Genomic DNA, 27,453 nt, shown 5'->3' with positions numbered 1-27,453 from the left:
AAAAGTGGGTGAGCAATGTTTTCTTCTGGGGGTTGAATCACGCATGGACAGCAAAAGTAAGAGTTTAAATGAACGAGGAGCTGAAGATGGGAAACAATGACACATCATGGATCATCTTACAAGTCCCGACGCTGCTTTCACCAAAGCTCTAGACAGGAGAATGATTGAGTAACAGCTTACCATTAAACCCCTCCCAATCAATTTTATATTCTGAATGTGTATTTGTGTGAATGTGTGTGTTCTTGTGCATATGCAGGCTTTACCATTGTCCCTCAGCACATATCCAGACATATAGACTTGGTATATCCCCTTGGATTTATGTAAACAAGATAGATATGATGGGAGGTTGGTGTGTTTACTCCATTTATCATTATTACAGTCAGATGAAATCATCCTCGTGTTTCCCCAAAAGCATGAGAAAAGCCAGCTGAGCATTTTACACAACCACTGCACTTTCCATGTTACTGTGTAAGCTGAGTCAAATCTTGTTCACACATGCTTCAAAGTTGCATTAGATCTTTTTCTGCACACTTTATGACCAATATTCTGCTTTGTTTTGAAAATCTCTTTTTATTCAACAATATATATATTTTTTTCTCCTTAGAGTACAAACATTGTAAGATACATATGAAAAAATATATTTTAAATAGAAGGAAAAAACATAGAAGCTTTTCACTGAGGGAAGTAAACAAACTTGTAAGTATACATGAATAGAATAATGTGTATTGTTGCTGATTTTGTGTTTGTACCTTTGAGGTACTATGGCTGGATCACTGCTGACCGTGTTTTTGAAAATTCCAAACATATATGGATAACTTTTTACATTTTTAAGTACACAGTTTGAACAGTTCAACATCATAGCCATTACGAGGCTATCAGTGCTACATGTCTGCAGTGTATGATGTTTCTGCAATAGGCCGGAGCAGACAAATGTGAGTCAAGAAAGGCAAAGTACTTTGGGAAAGATTTCTTGCGCCAAAAGTGTGGTGACACCATATTAACATTTTAATAAACCCCGGTGTCACACATGAATCGAATATAGAGCAAAACACTGTAATTATCTCTATCACGCAAGCCAGCCTGGTGCCAGTATGACTTCTTGACTGGGACAGGCATTAGAAAGTCAGGCTATTTTCTCTAGAGAATCACAGTGGCACCACTGAGCCGTCCATTGATTTCAAACGAGCACAAACTGTGTATCAGACCAAGGTGTCTTGTAAAAGCGGACATTTCCTGTGCTTAAACTATAACTGGAGATGTAACGTTATTGCCTCTGAAGACTGCATCACAGAAAGATGTAAACAGCAACCACATCCATGACCCCAGGGAAGCGAATTAGCTATTTCTCACTTACCCTTTCTTTCTTTCTTCTTTCCCTCCCTCTCTCTGACTTTCTCTCTTTCCCTCTCTCTATCCCTTTTTCACACACACACACGCACGCACACGCATGCACGCACACACACACACACACACACGCACACACCCACACACAGATGCACACACACACACACACACACACACACGTGCATATAGACAGATTTGTAACCTAGGTATGTACATGACTTAACTCCTCTGAGTTAAGGCTTTGTGCATCAAGCCTCTTTTTTGTTTGAAGTTTAGAGCTCACTGGTGAAAATTCCTCTACACTTTTGAACTGCTCTTGACTTTGGAAATTATTACTCAAGAAAGCTAAACAAAAACTTGCATGCTGTAGCAAAACTAACAACAATTAAGAACAGAATCAGTTAACATTTATAAATCAGTTTTAAATATTAAGCTGCTCATTTGGGGCATTTTTGGGGTACATATATATTGAAAACATGATTTGACCTTTCTTTCTTTCTTAAAAAAAGACATTTAACTGTTGCTAAGACAGGATTTAGTGTTCCAGGGTCTGATTCATAGCTATTACATCTGGAAAAATAATGGAGCCTAACCAGGTATTCACCATTTCCTATGCAAGAGTTCAGATCAATAAAAACTCATTTGCATACTAATAAGTAGACTCTTACCCATGCATTCAGACTTTTAGGAGTAAACGGAAACTAGCCATGTAAATGGTGAGGAGTTGAATTTAAGAAGTCAGTTTATACCAAATTTCTACATTATAATAAACTTCCAAACAAGCAATGGCTCACAGACATATGCATAGCCAGAGCAAGTAAGTCTATGCAGACCATATGCTCTGAAACACAATGCAATAATAAATCAAATTGGGAACAATATTTCAGCACTTTCTTACTATCACATTCCCCACCCAAGCACAAAGGAAAGCTTAAAGGTCCAATGTAAATCAGAGAATACATCAAATACCTTGATCAACTGCAGAACTGCAGTGTTCATTTTTTTCAATTGTACACTCTAAGTATGTGCCTATCATGTAAATCCACTTTTTTAGTTCTCTGCATTTTTGATGCATACAATCACTATATTGATCAATGCTTGACTGTGCTATTAGGTGCACGGGGCATACTGGGGTGACAGCCTCACACATATTGCCTTTTCTTTCACCATCATCAAAACTTGATTCTAGAGGCAGCGCTTGTGCAATTCTATTACCGTGCCAATTAGTGAAGCCTTCAAAATCAGAAAAAGTGTGATCTGATATAGTTGAGTTCTTAGAGAATGATAGGGAACTAGCCAAAAGATCAATTTTGTGAAGCATTAGTTTAAACATAGGAATGTTGCTGTGACAAATGTGTTGGATTTTGAACAAAGGAAGTTTCTTTACCTTACTATCCATTTTTCTGTTGAGCTATAAAAAATATCAACAGTTTAATGCAACTTTGTTAAGGGTGAAGTTCGAAAACATTTTGAGGTGGACTATGATTTTTGAAGACAAAAACCTCTGTGAAACCTTTGTTCTGTGCACATACTCGAAGTAGGGCTTCAATGCAATATTATATAAATGAAACCCTTGATGTGGTTCAGTGCTGATAAATGTAATACAGCTGCATCACAGATTCATCTCAATTAGGATATGCGTCCACTAGACTTCTTTTCCGAGGCGCCACTGCTTAGTATCCAACTTTTTTTTAAGAGAAAAGCAGAAAAAGAAAAAAAATTCAAGAAAAACACTGCATCTTGCACCTACACTTCAGACAGTAAGATAAAATATGCTTTGAATTTACAGTGAAACATTATAATGAGCTGCTGTTGAAAGGCAGTGCTTAATTCCCCAGGACGATAAAACCCTTCATCACAATGCCTCCGCACCTTAGATAATAAAAGATGCCCAGTGGTCACACTACAGCGTCTGTTTGACTGTTCGACCTGTTATATGTTGTATATTGTAATGTATTGAAATGTACAGTAAGTTATGCTGAAACAGACACATGCTGTGTTACAGAGGACTCAGAAAGTGTAGGCCCCGACAATGATGGTGAGCCGCAGCAGTGAACTGGATCGGTAGCTCATGGTCAGATAGTGCGTGATCATCTCCAGGTCCACAGTGTACTCCCTGGGGCCTGTCAGAGGCTTGGTTAGCACCAGCATGGCACTGACATTACTGGAACGCTGTAAGCATAGAAATTAAGGTATCTCAAGCTGTATACGTTTTCATTTTGACAGACTTCTGGCTGTCGATGTGTTTGTAGCATAGACTGCCAAATCATATCTTTGAATTGTTGGAAAACAACAGTTAAGAAACTACTGTTATGTAACTGCTGAGTTACAAGTGCCATGTGTTTATATAATATCAGGTTGGGTAAATTGTACAATGTGGCATCAGAAGCATGACTGTGTGTAATTTTAATGGATTACATTTTTTGGCGTATCGACGAGTATGGCCTTGCTCTTGCGTTTTGTGTGGCACAAAAGAAATTCCCACTTGACTTACTCGAAGGAAAAACTCCCCTGCTTCATTCCCAGCTTTGATCCTGAAGGTGTTGTGTGTGTTGGCGTAGTTGTTGGTGGCTTGGATCTGGAAGATTTCGGCTGGCACAGGCCGGTCTGCCTGGATGCTCATATATTTGTAGACAATTGACGGTGGAAGATCCTGGCACTCTGAGACCGTCTGAGACCGACAGATGCAGCGACTGCAACCGCAAAACAAATATGAAACTTAGCGGGGGTCTCTGGCTATATTTAAAATTTTGAAACAAAAGAACAGGATTTTACTAACTTCTCTGCAGTTTGGGTGTAAGGTGGCTCACAGGGGTTTCTTGGATAGCAGCGGAAGCCTCCGTAATAGTTCCAACACAGTTGATCACTTTGGCAGCTATGGGTTCCCATCTCACATTCGTTTATATCTGTTGATTGGCAGAATTACAGTGAGAGAAGAAGTCAAATCTAACTGGATATACGATACTAGTGTGTGTCACATCAAAAACACAAACTGAACAGTGTATAAAAGCGTCATTTGGGGATGCTGCTTTACTACTGTGCTATGATCAGGGCAAAAATAAAATTTGTTGTTGTTGGTCAAGCTTTATATATATATATATATATATATATATATATATATATATATATATGTATAAATAGGGTCAAAGGTCAGAGTGAATGATAACAGATGCAGAGACAACGTAAAGCCCCTGATGTGATCAGGGGCTTTACGTCAGCTCAGCTAACATTTCCTTGCAGTGCCATGATAGTCCCATCCAAAGTGCCTTTAACCAAGGAGGTATTTCTGGCACAGCCTGGATTGATCACCACAAGGTCCCTATGACACAACAAGCATAAATTCATGGCTTGCAAAAAGGCCTGCACCAGTCTTAGAGAGAGCGCAAGACCTTCAAATAAATCCAAAACGAAAAATTAACGTAATGCATATAAATATCTACATGCAGCAACTGAAACTGACAGTTTTTGCAGCCTAACCTCTACATTCAGTCTGTGACAGTATTGGTTGAAGGTGGAGAATAAATTCCACCAAAAAAAGAGGAGAGGAGAGGAGAGGAGAGGAGAGGAGAGGAGAGGAGAGGAGAGGAGAGGAGAGGAGAGGAGAGGAGAGGAGAGGAGAGGAGAGGAGAGGAGAGGAGAGGAGAGGAGAGGAGAGGAGAGAGCTCACTTGGGAGCTTTGTTGTTCGTAAAAACAGAAAAGGAGGCTGAATACATAAATGAATATACTTGAACTAAAATGGGGATTAACCGAGGGTTGTCAACAATCGAGGGTTGTCGGTGGATGAGTGCGTTACCTTGACACATCCTGTTTCCCTGTAGCTGGTATCCCTCTGGGCATTCACAGGAGTAACTTCCTGGGCTGTTAATACACTGGTACTGACACATGTAGCTGGAGAGGCTGCATTCATCAATGTCTGGATACATACACATTACCAGAGATTATAATCATTGCAATATGATATGTATGCAAGGGTTGATGCATTGGTGCACATGTATGTCTACCGCAATAAGTATTGTCTGTGTGTGTGTGTGTGTGTGTTTATGCACCTTGACATGATACCATGTCCTGGGCCAGCTCATATCCTTGGTCACACTGGCATAAGAAGGAGCCAATCAGGTTGTAGCAGTGATGCTGACAGGGACTCTGTGTATCACATTCATTCACATCTGGAATAGAATTGGGTGTTTACAGGGAAAAATTAATGATTAATTCTAGTTAATCACAAGCCAGATAGTTTAACAGTGTCATTACTTTTTAATACAAAAATATTTATCACCTGCATTGTTAAAGCTGAAATTATATTAGCAGCTGTTAAGCTGTCACTGTTTTCCATTGTGCATCAATTTTGTGTTTATCTGCTCATAAAATGGTTTGAAAATAAGATCTATTTATAGCTGGCACCATGTGACTGCTTATTAGCTCCTTATTAAGAGATCCCTTTAAAAGTTGAAAAAATAATATTTTGAAAAATAAAAAATGGTAAGCCCTCCGTGAGCCGCCACCTTACCCCAGTGATCCTGGGAGCCATGTTGTTGGGGGCTTTATGCCCCTGGAAGGTTCACCCAAGGCAAACAGGTCCCAGGTGAGGGACCAGACAAAGTGTGGCTCAGAAGACCCCCATGAAGAAGACAATTATTGGAGCCAGTTTTCCTTTGCCCGGACATGGGTCACCAGGGACCAACCCAGAGCCCGGCCCGAGGGCGGGACTAGGTGGCAAGTACCTAGTGGACGGGCCTTCACCCATGGGGCTCAGCCAGGCACGGCCCGAAGGAATGACATGGGTCCCTCTTCCCCAGGGCTCACTACCCACAGGAAGGGCCAAGGAGGTTGGGAGTAGTGTGAGCTAGGCGATAGCCGGAGCAGGGGACCATGACGGTCTGATCCTTAGCTGCAGCACCTGGCTCTTGGAACATGAAAAGTCACCTCTCTGGTGGGGAAGAAGCCCAAGATGGTGCGCAAGGCTGAGAGATTGCGACTAGATATAGTCTAGTCTGAATGGGCCATGTTCCGTGCTTCCATCGTCAAGGTGGTAGACTGGAGCTGCGGCTGTAAGGCGGTTGGCGCCTGTTGGGCGGCAACCCTCGAACCTGCTGGTGGACTCCAGCGGTGAGGGATGCCGTCAAACTGAAGAAGGAATCCTATCTGGCCGGTGGGGCTCCGGAGGCAGCTGACAGGTACTAGCAGGCCAAGTGGCATGTGGCTTCGGTGGTTGCCGAAGCAAAAACTCAGCCGTGGGAGTAGTTTGGGGAGACCATGGAGACTGACTTCCAGTGGCCATTGAGGAGATTCTGGTCCATCATCAGGTGGCTCAGGAGGAGGAAGCAGTGCTCTGTCAACTCTGTGTACAGTGGGAGCAGGGTGCTGCTGATCTACTGACTTGAGACGTAGTAGATCGGTGACAGGAATACTTCCAAGACCTCCTCAACCCCATTGAAATGCCTTCCAATGAGGAAGCAGAGCCGGAGTGGCAGGGTCCTGGGAAGGGGCATGGGAGTTTGCCCAACCAGTCTACATGTGTTCTGTGGATCTAGAGAAGGTATTTGACCGTGTCCTGCAGGCAATCCTGTGGTGGGTGCTCTGGGAGTATGGGGTACCAAACCCCGTCATACAGGCTGTTTGGTCCCTGTATGATCAGTGTCAGAGCTTGGTCTGCATTGCCGGTTGTAAGTCAGACACGTTTCCGGTGAGTGTTAGACTCCCCCAGGGCTGCCCTTAGTCACCGATTCTGTTCATAACTTTCATGGACAGAATTTCTAGGCGCAGCCAGGGCGTCAAAGGTATCTGGTTTGGTGGCTGCAGGATTGAGTCTCTCCTTTTTGCAGACAATGTGGTTCTGTAGGCTTCCTCAAGCCATGATTTCCAGCTCTCACTGGAATGGTTCGCAGCTGAGTGTGAAGCAGCCGGGATGAGGATCAGCACCTCCAAACCCAAGACCATGGTGCTTAATCGGAATCGGGTGAAATGCCCACTCCGAGTCAAGGAAGAGGCCTTGCCCCAAGTGGAGGAGTTCAAGTATCTCGGAGGTCTTGTTCACAAGTGAGGGAAGAGTAGAGTGGAAGATCGACAGGCGGATCAATGCAGCGTCTGCAGTGATGTGGACTCTGCACCACTCATGTCATGGTGAAGAGGGATCTGAGCCAGATGGCGAAGCTCTCAATTTACCGGTCGATGTAGGTTCCCACTCTCGCCAATGGTCACAAGCTATGGGTAGTGACTGAGAGAACGAGATCGCGAATACAAGCGACCTAAATGAGTTTCCTCCACAGGGTGGCTGGACTCTTTCTTCGAGATAGGGTGAGAAGTTCAGTCAGCCGGGAGGAGCTCGGAGTAGTGCCGCTGCTCCTCCACATAGAGAAATCAGATGAGGTGGCTTGGGGATCTAGTCAGGATGCCTCCTGGACCCCTCCTGGGCGCAATCCGAGCACATCCATCTGGTAGGAGACCACGGGGAAGACCCAGGACACGCTGAGGAGACAATGTCTCCAGGCTGGCACCACTTGGGGCCCCCCAGAGGAACTGGACCATGTGACGGGGGAGAGGGAGGTCTGGGCCTCACTGCTCCAGCTGCTGCCCCTGCAACCCGACTTCGGATAAGCAGCGGAAGATGGATGGTTGGATGGAAAAATGGTAATACAAAGGATGAAGGCAACACGGAAACTTGTTATACCCTCAAAGGACTTAGCAAAGAATAATTGACATATGTGGGAAGAATGAGTGATTTCTCAAGACATTGTGGAGATACAAAAGGTTATTACAAAAAAGAAACAAAAAACTGACATTCAACAACTTTTGAAAAACACTGAAAAAACAAGGAAGGATAAGATCTTAATAAATGTAGTAATCATGATTTAATTAAATAAGCACAAGAGCTTTTTGAGTGTCATAATTGTGAAAATGTGTTGTTTTCTCCGTTTCTAATTCGAATGCCTATAATTTTTGTAAGCTTTAAAAAAAAACAATATAATTTGATGTTGGCAACAAATAAGATTACTTTTCAGTAACTTACCAACGCAGCTGTGGTTGTTGCTGGCCAACATGTGACCTGGGTTGCACTCACAGTAGTATGAACCCATAGTGTTCACACATTTGTGCATACAGTAGTGTGTGTGAGCACATTCATCTCGGTCTGCAGTAAATCACAAATGCAATCAAGGATGTAAGGATGTGCCACACACACACACACACACACACACACACACACACACACACACACACACACACACACACAGACACACACACACACACACACACACACACACACACACACACACACACACACACACCTCAATGACAGACTTACAAGATAGAACATGTCAGAGTATCAAGTCCTCATAGGATAAGGTTTGGCCTGCTATAACCAATGGCTCCCTAAAGCTGCCTTAATTATATGGTTTAAAAAAAAAGAAACTGTAAGTAATCTTAGTGAGTTAAGTACAGCACAAAACAGTTCATACAGCACATCATCAGAAAGTTGGAAAGTCTAATACTATCATGAGAGAAAAAAAAAGGAAAAGAAACTCTGGCTACCTTGGCATAAATCGAGAGATATAATAACATTCCAGTGGAATCTTTGGATTGAACAAGGATAACCAATTTATGCATACAAATGGCCAAAATTAGGTAAAGTGGCTAGACTGGGTGGCTGCTACCCTTGTGTTTCGAAGATTTACTATCATGACCAAAAAGCTCAAGAGAGACTTGGTAAATAGGCCTTAAACCCCAGATTCTATGAGTCTAAGCTGCCTGTACCAGCTGTAGTTCATTGGGTCTACAGTGTCTCACTGTTGCCAAAATACCCTCCACTACATCATACTGACTTCAGATATTGAACATTTTTTGTACACGATGTAGACAGTTGATTTTACCTCCCATCAGATACACTGAAATACATTTCTTCACAGGTTCAACCAGACTAGGACCCAAGACCTGGGCTGGGATGCAGTGGTTGAATTTTAGCTTTTGTATATAATCATTTGAGGGCAACAAAGGGTACCTATTTACATACAATTGATTTTTTTTATAACAATAAGTTTTGATTATGTTTCATTTTTAAATATACAGTATATGATTTTCAGATAAATGTATGATGCAAAGTCTGATATTGAACAATTCTTTAATAGTAAGCACCGACTCAAAAAAGACCCCAAGATAAAAACTTTAAAATGATACTTGGCAACTACTGATTGGGAAAAGTTGTGTTTTGCATCTATAAATGGCAGCTATACATGACTTACCTATACATTGGTCTCCATTCTTCAGACAGCCTGGAGGACACTGGCAAGTGTAAGAGCCTCTAGTGTTTAAGCACGTCTGTTCAGGGCCACAAGCGTGTCTGCCTGTTGCACACTCATCTATGTCTGTGTAGAAATCAGACATAAATGCACAATGTGAATGAGCTGCAAGTTGTTAATGCCTGCTGTCGGTTGCAACACATGGTTGATAAAGTAAAACAACATGTCTGGACTGCATGTACTCTGTGATCTGTCATGTGTGATTTGTTTTTCACCGACAGTAAAGCCTATGATCACTGACACCTTCACATCAGGCAACCGCCATACGCACATGTTAACACAGAGAGAAGGCGATTAAATAAAGAGGCTTTTTACTCACCAGCTGCGGGAGAGGGGAAAACACAGATCATATCTTTTAGCAACAGGACAGTTCTTTGAAGGGGGAAAAAGCACCAGTGAGGGTGTACGCATTTGTGTGTGTGTGTGTGTGTGTGTGTGTGTGTGTGTGTGCGTGTGTGTGTGATGGTGTGTTGACTGATAAGTTGCGCTTTGTACCATAACATTTGAGCCTTTTTTTTAGCAAACGTCCATCAGTCCAACCTACATTCTGACACTTACTTTATCGTGGATGATTTAAAACATAATTTTGTAGGTGTAACGCTACATTCAGTTCTCAACTTAAGTAAAAGACAATAAATTACTTGTGGTCCAATAAATTTGAAATATATTTGACAATAAAAACTGAAATTGAGCCACAACCATATGGGTTTCATTTATTCAATTATGCATGTGACAGTTCAGAACTTAATTAAATTGCAAATCATCAAATTAGTTTTTGTCATTATTACTTTTACAAAAACTGGTGATTATTACCTTCTTCTTGTGTATCACAATATTTTTATGTCAGTTAATTAATCCTGGAATCTTTGTTTTTAGTTTTACTTTTATTGTATTACCATTATCATATAATATTTTACCAATATATTTTCATGATTTTCTTACCAACATTTAGTCAAATGTTTGAATGGAGTTAAGTCCATTTGACTGGTAGTGTCCTTGCTGTAAATAGCTTGCTGTCTCTTATTGTGACAATAAGCCAAAGGCATATAAGAAAGGAAATTTGGTTACGAAAAAAAAAAATTGGAGATTCCATAAGTGGCTCTCGAAAAAAATACCATATCTTTAAAATAAATGCATATCCATCGTCATAGCTGTGATAGAAGAATAAAGTATTTTTCTAATCTAAAAAAAATCTTTGTACAAGCCCAGTGTTTCCATTTTACAGATGACTGACTCAAATGAAATTTACCGGTATATTTCAATTTTCCCTGCAGCCTATTTGACTGTAACTCTACTGTTACACGGAGCAGTGTGTGGGGGGGGTGAAGTCATTGCAAAAATTTACCCATGGGCATTCAGGTGATAATTTTCAATGAAGAAAGAACGGACAGTGCAAATTGTCAATTTTTGAGTCAAATAAATGACAGAAAATATTTGGTTTTTATTTTAAAAAGATTTTTTTCTTTTCATTTTCTTTCTTGGAACTTTTCTCACTGTGACACATGATTGGCTCCCACCTGCAACATAATCACTCAACCTATTTTTTTTTTATAAACTTCTCTCTTGCGCTGTCTCCCTCTTGCTCTCTCTCTCTCACACACATACACAAATACGCACGCACACACACACGCATGCACACACGCACACACACACACACTGCTAGCATGCCCGTATACTCTCATCCCTACAGGCCCACCAGCAGTCCTCTTGGGTGGTCTGACACAACCCATCATATGCAGACAGCCAGTGGGCATCAGTTTAACAGTATGTCAGACAGTTATCCTCAATACCACACACACAGGAAAGGAGGGGGTGCTATTACCCATGATTTGACATGTGCATAGTCTAATAATAGTCAGTAGAAAAGAGGTGAGATGACTGGAAAGACTCGTGTTTTACTCTTTTTTTCAGTTTCCAGTATATTCTGTCCTTACAGATAATACTAGAAATACCATTGCTGCTTGGCTGGATATGATCAAGACCTCCAGCTAAGGCTGCACAGAGGAATCACAGAGATCCAGACTGTAGTATTTTAACAGGAACATGGATCTTGAACAGATATTCTCATGATTATTTTACTCTTATGATAGAGAGAAATATCCCTGCCCCAATTTAAAGCCCTCACAAAGCAAATTTGGACAGAATGTACACTACTGCTTTTTGAACAGGGATGGGAATAGTCATAGGGATAAAGGCAGGAATAATGTAAAGGTGTAGGTGAGAGATACCAGTGCAAATTACACACAGGTGTAGAGGTGTTGGGTGGGAGCATAGATGAGATCCTCCATGACCCCCTTAAAAAGGACGAAGATAAAAGCAGTGTTGTTGTAAAAATCTGTTTCTCTGATGTGGCTTGAAAGGCATCTACAGTTGGAAAGACCATTCACAACATGCACCGAGTGTCAGTAAAATACTGCTTAGATACTAGAAGCTTTAGCCAGGAGGATTCTGGCCTTCAGAAGAAACCCATTATGCATGTGCAAGTTTGCAGCTTCTTTGCTTGAAAGAATTTGTTTATGCAGATAAATAAGGGGGTTTGAAACTTTGTTTAGTTTTATTATATAGAGTTCTGCAACACATTTAGGAAATAAAGTAACACGTCTTTGGTCTTAGTTGGAAGACTGTAAGATGTGCAGCTAAATGGAAGAGAGCAGTACAAAGGGGACCGTTAGTTGGCCCTGAGATGAAGCCATGACTAAAGCTTGAAGGATAAACCACCAACTAACCGTGGAAAGCTATCGTGTATATAGAAAACAATTAAATTTGAGAATGGATGTCAAAAAACAAAAAAGCAAAAACAAAACAAACATAAAAAAAAAAAAAAAAAACAGACGGAAAACAGCCACAGTCCAAAACTGGGATCTCGTCCCTGTGAATCACAACCACGCCCTCTAACTGGAGGTATTTGGTGATTCATTGATACTGGAAATGGCCTGCCTGCTGGCAGGAGATTAAGACAACACAAGTCTGAGGCTGCTGCCTTCTGATAAAAAACACCTCTGTTGATGCTGTCACAATGCCAAAGATGCAGACAACAAATCTGATCCCGCCGAAATGTGATGGCTTCACAAATAGCCTTAATTAGTTGTTTTTATATTTTTTTCAGACATACATTTGCACCTATAAATCGGTGGGCCGAATCTACAGTAGTAGCTTTAAAAACTGACTGTACTCTAAAACAAAAAGCGATTAGATTGAAAATATTTAAACCTTATTCAAAATGCCGTTTGAGTTATTTTCATGCACAGAGCCTGAAAACAAATACAGCACAGCATGTCAGCCAGGCAGTGCCAACACAGGGGTATAAAGTGTGTCCAGAGATTTGTAAGAATGCATAATCCTAATTGACCCATACTGCCTACACTGAGATCGGAGGCAAAGTGAAAGAGATCTAAACCCCAATGTGCCTGCACGTCTCCTCAAGTGTCACAGAGAGAAGTTGACACACAGCGGCACAGCACTGTTCAAGCTTGTTACATTCAAATAGGTGCATCAAATAGCTGCTGCAGCAAGAAGACGCATTCAGCCAGACTACTCATTTGACATTTGCGATTTATATACCATCATAGTCAAGGTTCCTTCCTTGAAAACAGTTTTCTGATAATGTGCAAAAAGACAAGAGCTATTTTCATGTACATTCCTACATACATTTAGGGAAATATTGGAAGGTTTTAAAGCACATCTGTAATGTCTCACTCAGCATGGCAATAATCCAGCATGACTTTGTTATGTTACAGTCTAACATGATCAATTCCTTTTTTCCTAGCCTGGTGCTTGTTTGTTTGTTCATTTATATTTGCCTTATTCTAGAACAAATGGTTTGCAGAGTCCGGAGAGGTCTGTGACCATTGCTGTATAAACCCAGTCAGTATAAAATAAATAATCGGGCAAAACCCTTGTCTCATGATATTTATTAAGCATTGTTAATACAATGTTTACATTTTTAAAATGTCACATTTATTGATGGTTCAAGTAAATCAAGACACTGCTAGACCAAAGTAGGACAACATTTTGCAGGAGAGCTTTACATTTTGGGCAAAGAGGCTGATAACAACTTCTGCACTCATGATTATTTTGAGTGCTACACTTATGCTATTAGATTTTGTCTACCTGGGTGACTATAAACCTTTATCCTACCACTCAGCAAAAAAAAGTGGATATTCAACCTTCTTTTATACAGGCAGTAAAAACCAAAGTGTAATAGAAGGACACTGATGCACACACCAACTGTAAATTGTTATATGTGAACAATACACTGGTGCTTCTTAAGGAGTTCTGTGTACGGAAAAGTCATCCTCGAGGCTTTCGAGAAAAGCTCAGAGTGCTCTAAATAAAAGCATATGTGCTGTACGCAATCCAAAGTTTCATTCATGGGAATATCTTGCGGTAACTGCTACTTTGTCACTAAACCTTTAAGACGTTGCCAATACAAACGTTTGTGTGTGTGCGAAGTGTGTTTGTGGGTGGGGTGGGAGTGCATCTCATACTAGCAGGCTCTTAGGTCCCATAAAGCTTCAAATTTGACCACATCCAGCAAAGTCCATATAGTTTACACATAAAAATGTGTTTTACTGCAACAAGCCATCAAATGTGATGATGTGTTGTGTGTGCTGAGAAGTGACTCTGTGCTCTGAGGTCAGATTTTTTTTTTAATCAGCATTAATTTAACACAGCTTTGTCCTAACAGTCTGCAAGACAAGGCTATCCAGAAGACAAGTGGAAGGAAAGAATGAGGAGAAAGGGTGGAGGCCTTTTTTCAAACAAAAAAGTACTTTTAAAGATTTGAAGTTAGATTTACGGCTATGTGTGCGAGTGTGATGTCAGAGTTAAAAAACTCCTTGCTTTTCGGGGAGATTAATTCTAAATGCCTTGTGGGAGTTGGGGGAGTGACAGGCATGGCGGCAGCTCAAAGAATGTGAGTGTGTGCGGACGTAAGGGTGTGTATATGTGTGTGTGTGTGTGTGTGTGTGTGTGTGTGTGTGTGTGTGTGTGTGTGTGTGTGTGTGTGTGTGTGTGTGTGTGTGTGTGTTTGTTTGAGGTGTTTGAACATTAAATGGCCTTTATACAGACTTTACAATGTTTCATGGACCAGGGTGATGAACTTTCAAGCACTGCATCTCTGTTACATGTGCACGCATGCTAAGTCTGTGCAGAAATAATCTTCAATGCCCTAAAGACTAAATACTGTTTGGCCTGAATTCAGAACAATGTGTTTTTTGCTCTAGATTTATTCTGACATGATAGGGCTTGTTATAATTAGCACTTGAAAGCATTTAGTCTTGTTTTCACTGAACCACTGCAATGGAAAGCAGGAGATGTTCCAAAGAACAGTTGGAGCCATCCTGCAGTTGGACAGCATCTCTGGTTCGCTTTGATTATTGAATAATTCAATCTTTGTGAAAGCAGGGGGCAAGATGTATGATGGTAATAGTCCATAAAATTTCACAACTTCATATTTATCATCATGCCATAACCCACCCTTGAGCAATATTGTTTAACCTCCTTAATATACGGTAACCCCCCTCCTGGCAGCAGTTGCGTATTGGGTGTTTGTATAGGATTCTCTTGTTGTTGCACTGCAAAATGCAGCCACTGCCGTCAGAACCTCAGGACAAATGGGAGTGGTGGTGTTTCCCTTTCAAAGCAGGCCCAAAAACAAAAGTATCGAAAAAAACAATGATATTCGGGGTATTCTCATCCATCCTTGACAATGAAATTTCCATGCTCTGGCTATTCATAGTCCGCTGCAAGATGGACCGCTCATCATGCTTTTTGTTCAGGAGGAACAGGAGTTTAGTCATGCTGACACTTAGTAACTGATTTGTGCGTTTGTTCTGCACTCTCCTAAAGGTCGAGTCTTGATGTTCTTGAAAATCCATCCAGCGTGCCAGTTACATTCTTGCTCATAACCCCTACTTTTACTTTGAAGAAGAGAAAGAGACAAGAGAAATTCCCACTATTCAACAAAAAGATCTATCATTTTACCTGCCTGACAAAGCAATAAAAGATTTACTTGTTTGACATGATGGGAATTATTTTTGGCATGGAAAGAATGAAATCTGCAAACACAGACTCTAGAAATATGATCAAAATATCACCGGTGGAACAGGAATAAGGAAAAGGAGAAACGCTCCGATCGCATGCAAGTGTCACCCAGTCGAGCGGAACAGTGATTTACAGCAGCTTTGTGTCCCTTCCCATCATGAGGTAAAGGGAAAGATCAACACATGTAAGCACATCAGAGGAGGAAGCAGCTGGCTGTTGGACAGGCACCGAATAACAACAGCATTATGAGCATGTCCAAGGAGGACGCTCTGCAAAGCTGCTTCCCCTTTGCCATGATGTCAGCAGCAAAACACAAATGATAATACTGTGCAGACCCTCAGTGCACACTAAGATAGTTACCTGCATGATGGCTGGAATACATTAATAGACTGAAATACAGTCCACTTTCCTTAAGCAGCCTTCATGGACACTTTCATTATCTAGAGCTAGTTTACCATCTTGTTGTTGTCAAAAGTGTTGATAGGTGTGAAACTTTGGGGGCAAAGAAAGTCATGGTCCAGGAGAACTGGTGCTCCGAAATCTTGGCAGCGAGGCAGTGCATTCATGTGGGAGATAGACAGTTATTTTGGAGTGAACATAACACAGAGAGGTGACATTTAATGTCACACTTTAAAATAAAACGTTGTTTGTGTTTGGACATCTCACCATTGATGGGTGAATTAAATGCCGGGGCTCATAAATGGGGCTCTGTAAAGACAAGTTGCATGATGGATAAATGAAAATTCTTTGTCTATATACTGCCTCTTTAAGGACCACTTTATTATCAGACACTTTTGATGAGGATAAACCCCGCCAGACTAATGGATTCAATCCTAAACTGATTCCCTTTTTTCCGAAGAAACATGCTGTTCCAAGAGAGGGGCACCTCCTGCTGAGTGGAGATCATGTTATTTACTGTGTTGACCTGGCATCGGTGCACATGAAAGCATGATGGGATTATGCTTGTACCAAAAACAACCACTCAATAAAACCAGCCCAGAAGAAACGAAATATGAACTCAACAGTTCTATCACAGCATGAATCCATTTTCATAATTGTATCAGACACTTAATGAGTCTATCTGTGGAAAACTCTCAGTCAGCATGCTAATGCAACAGTTTTGCAGTTGCTGGTTTTAGTGTCTCCACTATACATGGAATATTTAGGTTACGTATGTATATTCATAATTATGCCATTATCCTGATCCACTGGCATGTGCAAACAGCAAATGCGCGGGCGCACACAGACACACAGGGCCACAGCACAAATGCACACGCGTGTGGATGCGCACAAACACACATGGCAAATGTACAGCCACTGATGGCATAGCAAGTAGGAGATTTTTTGAGGAGGTTAACAAGTTTCTGACATTGAATGAAAGGACATTACAATAATGTCCTTTATAAAAGTCTGAATTTTTGGCCAAAACTTTATTTTTTGGCAGGGTGGTGGGTCATGCATGTTAAAATAAAACAGATTGCACCCATGCCAATTGATGCTTTGCGCTAAAGAGTAACCTCAGGCCGTTGTTACTGTCACCAACATGATGCTGTTATTAAAAGGTATTATTTTCATTTGTTTACCTGTTGACCTATATAATTTTATAAGCAGCTGACTTGAGATAAAAGAAAATAGAAAATTAGGGTATGGCCAAATTTTAATTAATCCAAGTGGAAAAGCATGTAGTTGTTTGATATTTCGGTTGCAATTATCTAATGCAGCTAAATAGCAATGACGCAGCAGCAACTCACCAAAGACTCATGACAGTCCTGAGGCTACAGAGTAACAGGTGGAATGAGCTGGCCAGTAAAATCAAAGGGCAGGTAGGTAAGGTGTACTTGTGCAAGACTGAGAAAGAAAAAAAAATCAAATAGAAATCAGATGGAAGAGCTAAGTTGATAATAAAAGGTTTCATCAGATGTGAGACATGTCTCTTTGTTGAAGTAAACCTCAACTTAATGTCTTAGCTTTCATCAACCAAAAGGTTTCAGTGTGTTTGATCCCACCGACAGGACTTCTGCAGAATGTATTAATTTAGCATCCTTGTTAACAACATGTTTCGCATTCATCTCAAGAGTTGACGTCTTCCCTGCCAGTGCAACATTTTCCATATCTGTGCTGGCTCCTTTTAACTTTGATGGATGTTTGGGAGAAACAAACATTCACAGGATAACATCTTAAGGAATTTCCTGAAAATCTTTTTCTGTGTGCTCACATCTTTTTACATTGTGCTTCAGCAAAGACTTTGGATGTCAGGATAAGACGGCAACAACTGTAACTATGAAGTATAAACTCTAAAGGTCAAAACCATGAAGCCGGTTGGCAGTGTCATGTAATGCTTTGCAAGCGCTCAATTCTCCTTGCTCACTCTGCCCTCTTGCATTCCAATTCCTCGCACATCGATCCGATGCTTATCTGTCAAGGTGGTGACTAATTTCTACCATCACAAAAGATGGAAGCAAACGGAAAAAACAACCACCACTGACATTCCAGAGATATTCCTCCCAAGTGCATTGCATGTTCGTGGAAAAATGTTATTGCATGCACTCTGCCTTGTTCGGAAAAGTACACAAGTTCTCTCTGTCACACAGGGCTTAACAGCTTTAATAGAACATATTTAGGAAAGATTTCGAACCATTGCAGGTGAGGAGTGTCCAGACTTAGTTGAAATTAGTCAGGCATGTAGGTAGTAATGTGGCCTTCCTGACCTCGGGATACCAGACAGGTAAACAGGAGTGGCATGTCCTTTCATGTCCCACAGTGCATGAGTATCTAATTTGGAGATGAAAAATAAATAGGGAGCAGCTAAAGTATGTAAACGCAAGACAGTAGAATAACAGAAGCCACCAAGTATGAAACATGATATGCATCTTTTTTTTTTTGGCCAACACTAAGATGCCTGAGGACACTGAAAGTACACTTAAGCTGGTATTTCATGAGCTGGAGGTTGTTTTCTCTAACATTGTTCAAGTGTAAATGAAAATCAGATTCAATGACTGATCCAACTGTTTTTGATGGACGGCCTTCATTTCTGGGAAGGAGTGATCTCACCCCTGCAGAAAATAAGACTTAATATGCATACACAGGACCATAACAAGCCACATGTAAGCATCCCCCCGGTAAACACAGAGCATGTGTGTGTGTGTGTGGGTGTGCGTGTGTGTGTGTGTGTGTATTTGATGGGTGGGGAAGGTCATGGAAAAGTAAGGCATCATTAAGCTGTCACATGTACAGTTCAGGTTCATACTTTTTCTGTGTGGTCGTAATGGAATCAGATGCCAACTTCCCTTATGTGTCACTATATCAACACATTAAGGCTCAGGTTCAAACTGAGGGCCAAATTTTTTTTTTGTTGTTTCCCCACCCCAATAAAGTCAATATCACTATAGAGTAAAGGTACTATTCAACCAGCAATGTTCAACTTCCCTCTGCAGATAATACACCAGCCTCGCCTGCACAGGAACAGGTGCATAATACTGTCGACATCGAAGTATTACCACCTGTACTCATATTCAAAGAACATAACAAACATTAGATCCATTTGCATTATGCTCTTCTGTGCTCTTCGTTGTGAAAATGAAAAAGCTGCGCAAACTGCAAAGTAACTTAACATTTATAATTTATTCATTGGGCATAGGGACTCTATGAGGCAGCCTCTCTTTTTCAGGAACACGCAGTACAATCACAGCAGGGGTCTTGGCTAGTCAGAGGAACCAACTGGAAAAAGCGGTCTTTTTTCGTCCCAAAGCCCACTGTTAGGACATAGCCCCACTTATTGGTTTTGATTCCAGAACAGAACATGACAACACCGGTTTGAGGCTCACTTTATAAAATCGGATGCTTTTAGACAAAATCAAAAACATTTCAGACTTCACTCATACAAAGCAATTTCAGTATCATGTGGGGGACACCTCGACGAAATCTTTGCAATTTCTGCCGGGAATGAAACCAATAACCCGCTAATTGCAAGAGAGACTCTCTTCCAGCTGAGCTCTGCCCCATGGTTGACATCATCTCTCAACTCTTAAAAAAGGTACAAAGCAGCGTGGGGTTAATATTTTTTCAACAGTTTAGATTTTTACTTGATGTCCAACATAAATTAGGATTGAAACAAACTGTGGGGGGAGATCCCAGATGGTGACAGAATGGTATGAACACCCCTGCAGGAAACCCGATTTTAGCCAAGGCTTTAAAATAAGTATTTGCAAAGTAGTTCTCACTGGGAGTCTTGACTCCAAACAGTGAATCAGTAATGGAGCACTTAAAGTCGGACCAACTTTTCACTAAAAACATTCAGATGGAGTAACGGATTTGATATTAATGACGTTGTCGGTCAAAATCCTTTATTCATCTTAGAGTTTTAAATTTTACAGTGAATACTACTTCCTCAATGTGGTTCCTACTGAAAGTTTGAAGTTGCAAATACATGATGGGCGGTGTAGGCTGTCTCATTTTAATTTAACAAAATTTGCTTATTTTGACAAAATGGGTACAATAAGACACATGAAATCAATATGTTCATTGTCCTCTCAATTATTTACTTTAAAACACTGAATCTATTTAAGGAATTTGACCATTTGGATCTTGGATACTACCGAAGATTGTTTGCATGCCGCTTCCTGGGGGTCATAGTACCTGTGATACCCAAGTCACAGTACATAGTAAAAGAACAGTGGATGGATAGAAAATGAAAGGGACACTATTCTCCTTATTAAAAGTCAGTGTACCATCAAAAATATTTTGAAGCATAACATTATGTTCAAATAGTTTGTGTAATGAGGCTGTAAAGGTAACATGCAATATTTCCACTTTTGATTCCAAATTTTCCCAAGCATGCGCATACCCAGGGAAATGCTAAATTATATTAAAAGTTAATTGAGCATTGCTTTTGGATGGCTTTCGATGGCGTCATATCCCCTTTAGTGATAAAGTTACAGGATACGGTGTTACGATGTTACACAATTTGTAATTGCATGCTCATGAACTTATTGTTTGCGTGACTATTTCGACCACATATAGCACTGCTGGGCAGCCCCAAGTTTGAGTTCAGCAAATACCATTGGGGACTTTAGCTTTATGAGTTGTGGACTTATAAAATGCAGAGTTGCGATTCAAAATGACCCAGCTGAGGCAAGAAGTACTGTTTTGTACACATTTTTCATTTTTCCCAATTATTGGAAGTTGTAGGAAGTCAACAGCCATAAAAACACAATTAATTTGAAGATTGACTGTTTTGGGGAAAAAATAAAAAGAGATCCAGATGTGGTATGATCCTGTTTATGCAGCAGCAACATGCTAAAATAGCTCAAAAAGTGATGGATGGGGCATTCAATATTTTGGCATCCTGGGCAGCCTCTAGGATGTGATTGACCAAGGGGTTAGGTATGCAAATGAGGCAAGGACTGTGGGATAAAGAGCAAGGAAATGCTACAACTGCTGAAAGAGTGTTTGCTATGTGTTGGCGGGGGATCAGTTATTCCTGAATTATTTTGTAATCCTGTTCTCAGATGTTAGTTAGTAACAAAACCTTGAGTGAAGTAGACGGCCAGTTGAATAGGCCTTGCTCATTGTCCTTTGTTCAGGATCCAAATTTAAAGGCTGACAAATTAACACACCTGCCTTGTCATTTCTGAAAAGCAAAATCCACTGCTCGCTGTAATATCTTAACTTCAAAAAGCGAAGACTTCTGTCCTTAGATTGATTACTTCTTTAGGCTGTGAAAAGTTGTGAAATGAGAGCAGTGGCTGGAAAATTTCTCAGCAAATTATACCTCTTTACATCAGGTGCAAAGTCACTGCAGACTGGGAGGACAGAGATGATTCGTTCCCAAAACAAAACATCCTACATCCCTCAAACAAGCGGTGTGTTAATATTTTGTGTGACCCTTTTGCTAAAGATCAAAATTCAATCTGTGCTTGCATGTTTTTCAGAGCGCAATATCTAAACAGTGTTGTCAAACTCCTAACACTTTTTATGTGATTAAAAAATACCTTGAATTAATATAAATTGATCATGATTAATTGGCATTGGTTGTTAGATGTGTTTTATTTTGTGTGAGCAAACAGCACGGATGCGTTTGGAGAACGAAAGACGGTGATATATGTACACTTAAAATGTGTTTCTTTTGGAACTTCAGAACAGACATAGTGTTCAGAGAGCGAAATAAAACATAAAACACACTGACCAAATCAAATTTACCAGCCACATTTTTTTTCTTTTTTTATCAAAAAAAAGTCCATATTGATGTGGCCCTCTTTTAGCCTGCTGCTGAGGCTGACTAACTTGTTTACAATATGAGGCCCCAACGTTCCGTGAAGGTTTGGTGCAAGCAGTTGCCCGAGTACATGGAGCAGAATCCCAAAGTAATGTATGCCCTGGCATTGATGGGGTACTTTAAAATTGAAGTACTTTGGTGAAACAAAATTTACTCCCTGCAGAGTACAACCTACTTTGTGTGGGTTAATTGTCCTATCTTGTCTTTTTTTTGGACTCAAACTTCCCATCGAGAAGGCCAATGCATTGTTTAGAAACAGCCATCTTGATCGAGTTGGTTCTGCCACGAGACACTTTTGGCGCACTACTCTGCCCCATTGAGGTGAATTGTGGGATTCTGAGTCGTTGTGCGCTGTGCATGGGTCAAATGCACTAAATTTTTAATCACAATAAATAATGACAAGCAATTTATATGAATTAAGGCATTAAATTTGACATCCCTAATATATATCTATATATATTATATACATTCACACAACACACACACACACACACACACACACACACACACACACACACACACAAATATATATATTAACATTCCCTGGCATATCTGGAAAAGCCAATTGGGTTGACACCGGGCTTCAAGGCCACCATCATCACAAATGTGGGAAAAAACAAAAGGTAATTACCTTGGGAGACCTCCTTGATACTCAAGTAGCCCCTTGATTTGGGGGTCAATAGGAAACTGGTAAGTTCCATCTACTCCAATAAAAACATTTAATTAGTGTTGGAATTTAGTACACAGTGTAAGGAAGTGCCTCTATGAAACAGGAAATTGGTCTTAGACTGCTTCTTGCATCAGAAGGAATAAACAATATTGTGTAGTAAGGCCAGTCATGGGCGAAATGTATCCTGTTGTTGAGGCCACCTGGATGATTCAGTTGGTTCACACAAAAAGTGTTCCTTCAAACCCCACCTGAAGTTGAAGTGACTGAAGACAACAATCTTATGAGCCTATATACTCCACAACAACATCAAATTATGTGACTATTCAGACCAGACTATTCCTGGTCGTAACCAGGGCTGAACCCATTAGCATCAAATTGAAGATAAGCCCCTTACATGTCCGCAAGGGTCAGTCAAGCCTTGGCCTTGTGCCTTTCTGATTGTGTTGGATTACATAGATGTTGGGGCAATACTGACAACTTAAATAGAGGAGCAGGTTAATGCTCTTCTCGCTGGCAGACCACTGCAAACACTATAGCCACAGCTAAATCTATAAGCCTTACCCTTCCGGACCCTTTGTAGGCACTAATACCTTGATCTTGTTGGCCAACCGACTCCCAAATGTTTGGGTGGCTTCTTCAGAGCTATGTTTGGAAATAGTTCAGGAGGTTTTGTCAAATAGATGTTTTTTTTTCCTGTCAGTCTTTCATATTTAAAGCCTTGTGTTCAAAGTGTCCAGCATGAGATGTACAAACCGGGTCCAAGATCTCCGACATGTGTTCACTTAACAGCTAATGACTCAGAGCCAGAATCACAACAAAGTGTGACGCTAGAACTGATGCCAACTCCATCCCATAACAAATGTATGACCTTAATATTATACTCCATTTTAAAGGGTCCTTCACAACATTTTTTGAAATGCATGAATACATGCATATGGTCACTTGACGCTCACAAATCTTATAATCTTTCACTCCCTATGACAACAAGAAAAAAATGGAAAGCCATAGTTCACACATAAATGTGTGTATGAAAAAATAAAAAAAATGTTACATATGACTCAATAACACAATATTAACAACAACACAGATACCAAATGCAAAGACGAGTCCATGTTATATCAACATTAGAAGCCTTACTCTTGGGCCTCACCTTTTACTATGAAAGGTTATAATCAATTTGTTGCCTTAAAACAGATTGCAATGTCCAGCACAGAATAGCTCTGAGAAAAGAGAGTTTTAGAGTTTTTAGAGTTTTTTAGAGTTTTTACTGTGGGAGGAATGGTCTTCAAGAAAAATTGCCAACTAAATGGATGAAATGAAATGTTTATTCCTCGTTGAGTGGCATAAATTATCATTTCTCTACATGTTCCTGCTTTTGGATTTTTCTCAAGTATAAGACTTTTTTGCTGTGGACAATTTATCTGTCTCTTACAATTTACCATAAATCACAACAAGTCACCAAAATAGCTCAGCAGCGGTTGACCATAAGGTTACAGCCTGGCTCAGCTAGTCCAGCACAGCAGTAAGTGTGTCAGTGTCAGCCTTTCATCTTTCTCTTTGGCCAACCTGACTCGGCACACAAGGTTTCCTCCAAAGAATGGTGAGTTAGCAGCGCAGAAACACACCGTAAACGCAATTTGATACACTGAGGTATTCCCCCTTTGACCAGGTGTTGGGAATTCCTTCATGACTAAGATACATAACTGCACAAAACAACCACCGTGGAACAAAAAAAAGAGGATGAGACAACTATGTGCGCGTTGCTGGAAGTAAAATCTAGGGACAGAGAATCTAGAGCCGGATGTAAACAATGATTTTGACGCATGACTAGCGGAAAGCGTAGAATGATATGCCTCACAATTTAAGTATCAGTCATTTAACAGTAAAATTTCTGACAGCAGCAGCCTTTGTTTAGTCCATGCACTGAAACCACACACCCATGAGTATTTATACCCATGCAAACCCATGCCATGTGTTCGCTCAAGCTGATATGCTGCCATGTTTTGAAATGTAATAAAAACTAACTTGGGACCAGATCTGAAAACGTACATCACACGAATTGTTGCCCCAGGTGTGAAATCAAATTTGTTACTTTCACTGCAGCCCTGTGAATGCGAGCCTCACCACATAGCCACTCACCACACACCTCTGCCTTTTGGCAAGAGGCGTTCCTAACCACTGAACACATGTAGAGTGATTCACTTTGTATTAAATTGCATTTATAGAGCTAACTTTAACATCCTACCCCTTTATCCAATTGCTCACGTTAAAAATAAGACACATGAAAAAATAACAAATGAGGTTACGAATCAGATGTCGGATTCCCTGTGCAGTTCTGCTCCAAACATCTGGTAGAAAGCAGCAGTAAAATGATAGTGTGAATGTGTGTCATGTAAGGAGTGAATGCTTAAAGTAATTTAAGAAGAGCAAAATGTTGCGCTCAAACACAGAAGCACACCCACATTGTCTTATAAAGCTACCATATGAAAACCTGGACATGGCCCAGGGAAACACAACTGTAAGTATAAAGGCTACATATCAAGAGAGTTTACTACAATATCAAAATCGCCCTGATTAGCCCATGTAGCAGAGGACCTCAACGCCCAAGGCAAAGAACTTTTTTCTGACTTCTGGCCAAAAACATCATGCTGCAAGCAACCAAAGAGTTTACAAAACATGACATCACAGTGAAAAAAAAAAAAACGAGAGGCTTGCAACACATCTGGCTGTTATGCATGGTTTAGCTGTTGAAGACTGTCAGACAGATGGATGAACAGTTCACCTTTCGAGCTCTGCTTATTGAGGCTCTGGAGTCATTAGTGCATAATTTTCAAATACCTACATAGCTCTGCTTGAGACCATTTTTTTCAGAGCAGCAGTACTGCATCTGGCCAAGTGCAACAAAAGCACGCTGTTGATATTTAGGAGATAAAAAAGAGCTTTGGGCCAAATGCTTTTCAATATCAAGATTATATCTGTAAACTGCAGTACGCAGCTGTCAGAAAAGTAGGCTTCTCGCGTGCAACTACAGGAGTGCTGTAATCTGCCTATTAGAGGCCTCCCTGGCCAAAAGTCAAATTTGAATATTATGGAAGATTTCAAAACCATAATTTTCATGAAGGAGATGTGCCAGTCACCCCTTTCTGTGCTCCCAGAACATATTTTGTGGTAAACCCTCTGTGTCTGCCTCTGCTAACAGAGTCTGATTAATCTCCCGGGGAGCTTGTCAACAGAACTTGCTGAGATAAGATAAACAGTTTCCATGTGTCAGTATAAGGTAGCAGAACAGTCATGTTTTAGAATGAATTGTTATTGTCTTAAAGTAAAAAAGGGATTTTTCCCTCCAAGTTCAACCTTGGCAGTTGACCTTACCTCTGCAGAGGTTCTGTTCATCTGCAGTGAATCCAGGGGCACATCGAACTGTCCGGCTACCCGGGGACACCCTCTGTCCAGGTGACACCCTTGGGACCAGAGGCTGGCTCGGCGGGACGGCGGGCACCGGAGGGATAGAGTCTGGACGTGGCACCTGCTCACCCTCCCTGGTGATGTAAATGACGGCACTTTTGGGGAGGCAGAGGTAACCACCAAAGTGGTTAATGCACTGCATGCCTCCTTTGCAGGCATCATCAAGTAAGGCACATTCGTCAATGTCTGTCCAAGAGAAGCAATTTTAAAACAAAGACAGACAAGGCATTATTTGAACACAATTACAGGAATTAAGATTGTTTACAAAAGCGTGACAGGAATGCTTATCATTTCTCACCTCTGCACTGTTCCCTCACTCGATCATACTCATACCCCTCTGTGCACTGTGAAGGACAGATGACCATCCTTAGGTGTTATACTTTACATGCAAAACAAAAAAAATCTCCAAATGTTAATAAAGGGTGAGCATCGCAAAAACATAACTTCTGGTAAGACTGGGTTGGGTAAAGTGAGGGTTTCCACTTACTGTATAGGAGATGGGCTCCTCAGCCTCCTGAGAGAGGACGTGAGAGAAAATCGCACAGAGACACATGCAGATCCTCAGCATGACGACGAAACGCCGGGGCGACACTGTGAGGAGATGCAGAGCAACCGAGTGGATGGATCTTTTTTTTTTTTTGCATGACAAGCCTACAAACTTTTATACCGCTTATTACATCACTGATGGCATTGCTCAGCGAGTCCCAACATCTCCCGCTGATGGTGTGATGTTTATGTTGGCAAGGCTCCAGCTGAATCAGAAACTTGTCTTTAGTGAAATGCTTTTTTTTTTTTTTTTTTTTTGCTGTTTTTCTCCAAACGCATCCGTGCGTAATTCGCGTTAGGATCGCACACAAACGCGTCCCCGTCTGTTCGCCAGCGTCGATAAAACGATGAATAGACAGTGAATGCCCTGACTAAAATGCAACTTTTGATGTAAACTTCAAAAGCATCCATCTTAAGTTGCTCGATAAAACAAAAAAATGTATTTTTTATCTTGTTTTCAATTTTTCGGAGCACGTTACTTGGCATTCCCTAGAAAAGACAGGAAGTGTAAAAAACAACAACAACATCAATGCATACATAGTCCATATTTGGCGAGTATAACAGCTATTTTGTCGGTAACTCTTGTTGTTGAATGATACCTGCCTTCCAGTTGCGTACCTAGGATTACCTGCGGATCTTCAAACCCCTGGCGCGCAGAGGAAATCGTCCCGGTTGTTATGCAGCAAAATCCGAGAGGGCGTGAGGCAGACTCGATTTTATCCGGCAAACTGTTGGATGGTTGGGGGAGAGCACACGGCACTTGTGATGAACATGCGTTTGGAGCGGTATGACATGCTGGGGGCAGGTTGAGCTTGGG

General features: G+C 40.9%; 1 protein-coding gene across 3 annotated transcripts; it reads right to left on the bottom strand.

The window, feature by feature from the left end:
* Positions 1-550: 550 nt before the first annotated feature.
* Positions 551-27,453, bottom strand: efemp1 (EGF-like fibulin extracellular matrix protein 1). Of its 3 annotated transcripts, none has more exons than XM_086170477.1 (11): positions 27,240-27,453; positions 26,578-26,681; positions 26,389-26,434; positions 25,998-26,276; positions 9,580-9,702; positions 8,352-8,471; positions 5,392-5,511; positions 5,139-5,258; positions 4,124-4,250; positions 3,839-4,037; positions 551-3,516 (listed from the first exon to the last, which is right to left on the bottom strand). In XM_086170477.1, the coding sequence occupies exons 2-11, from the start codon at positions 26,656-26,658 to the stop codon at positions 3,355-3,357; spliced, it is 1,377 nt and encodes a 458-aa protein (XP_086026603.1). In that variant the 5' UTR covers positions 26,659-26,681; positions 27,240-27,453; the 3' UTR covers positions 551-3,354. The 3 variants fall into 3 exon arrangements, with proteins under 3 accessions (XP_086026603.1, XP_086026588.1, XP_086026594.1); XM_086170462.1 differs by having other exon boundaries at positions 27,255-27,388; XM_086170468.1 differs by having other exon boundaries at positions 27,265-27,382.

This window comes from Fistularia commersonii, chromosome 2, assembly GCF_037954325.1.
Source record: "Fistularia commersonii isolate RoL2024-O1a breed Wild chromosome 2, RoL_Fcom_v1.0, whole genome shotgun sequence".
NCBI classification, from domain to species: domain Eukaryota; kingdom Metazoa; phylum Chordata; class Actinopteri; order Syngnathiformes; family Fistulariidae; genus Fistularia; species Fistularia commersonii.
This window is presented reverse-complemented; position numbering and strand designations above follow the sequence as displayed.

Excerpts from the sequence above, each read along its gene's own strand:
- efemp1 (XM_086170477.1), bottom strand. The coding sequence starts at position 26,658 with ATGCTGAGGATCTGCATGTGTCTCTGTGCGATTTTCTCTCACGTCCTC. Across the intron at positions 9,703-25,997 it reads TGAACAGAACCTCTGCAGAG|ACATAGATGAGTGTGCAACA; the intron begins GTAAGGTCAACT and ends ATTTCTACACAG. Across the intron at positions 5,512-8,351 it reads CAACAACCACAGCTGCGTTG|ATGTGAATGAATGTGATACA; the intron begins GTAAGTTACTGA and ends ATTCTATTCCAG.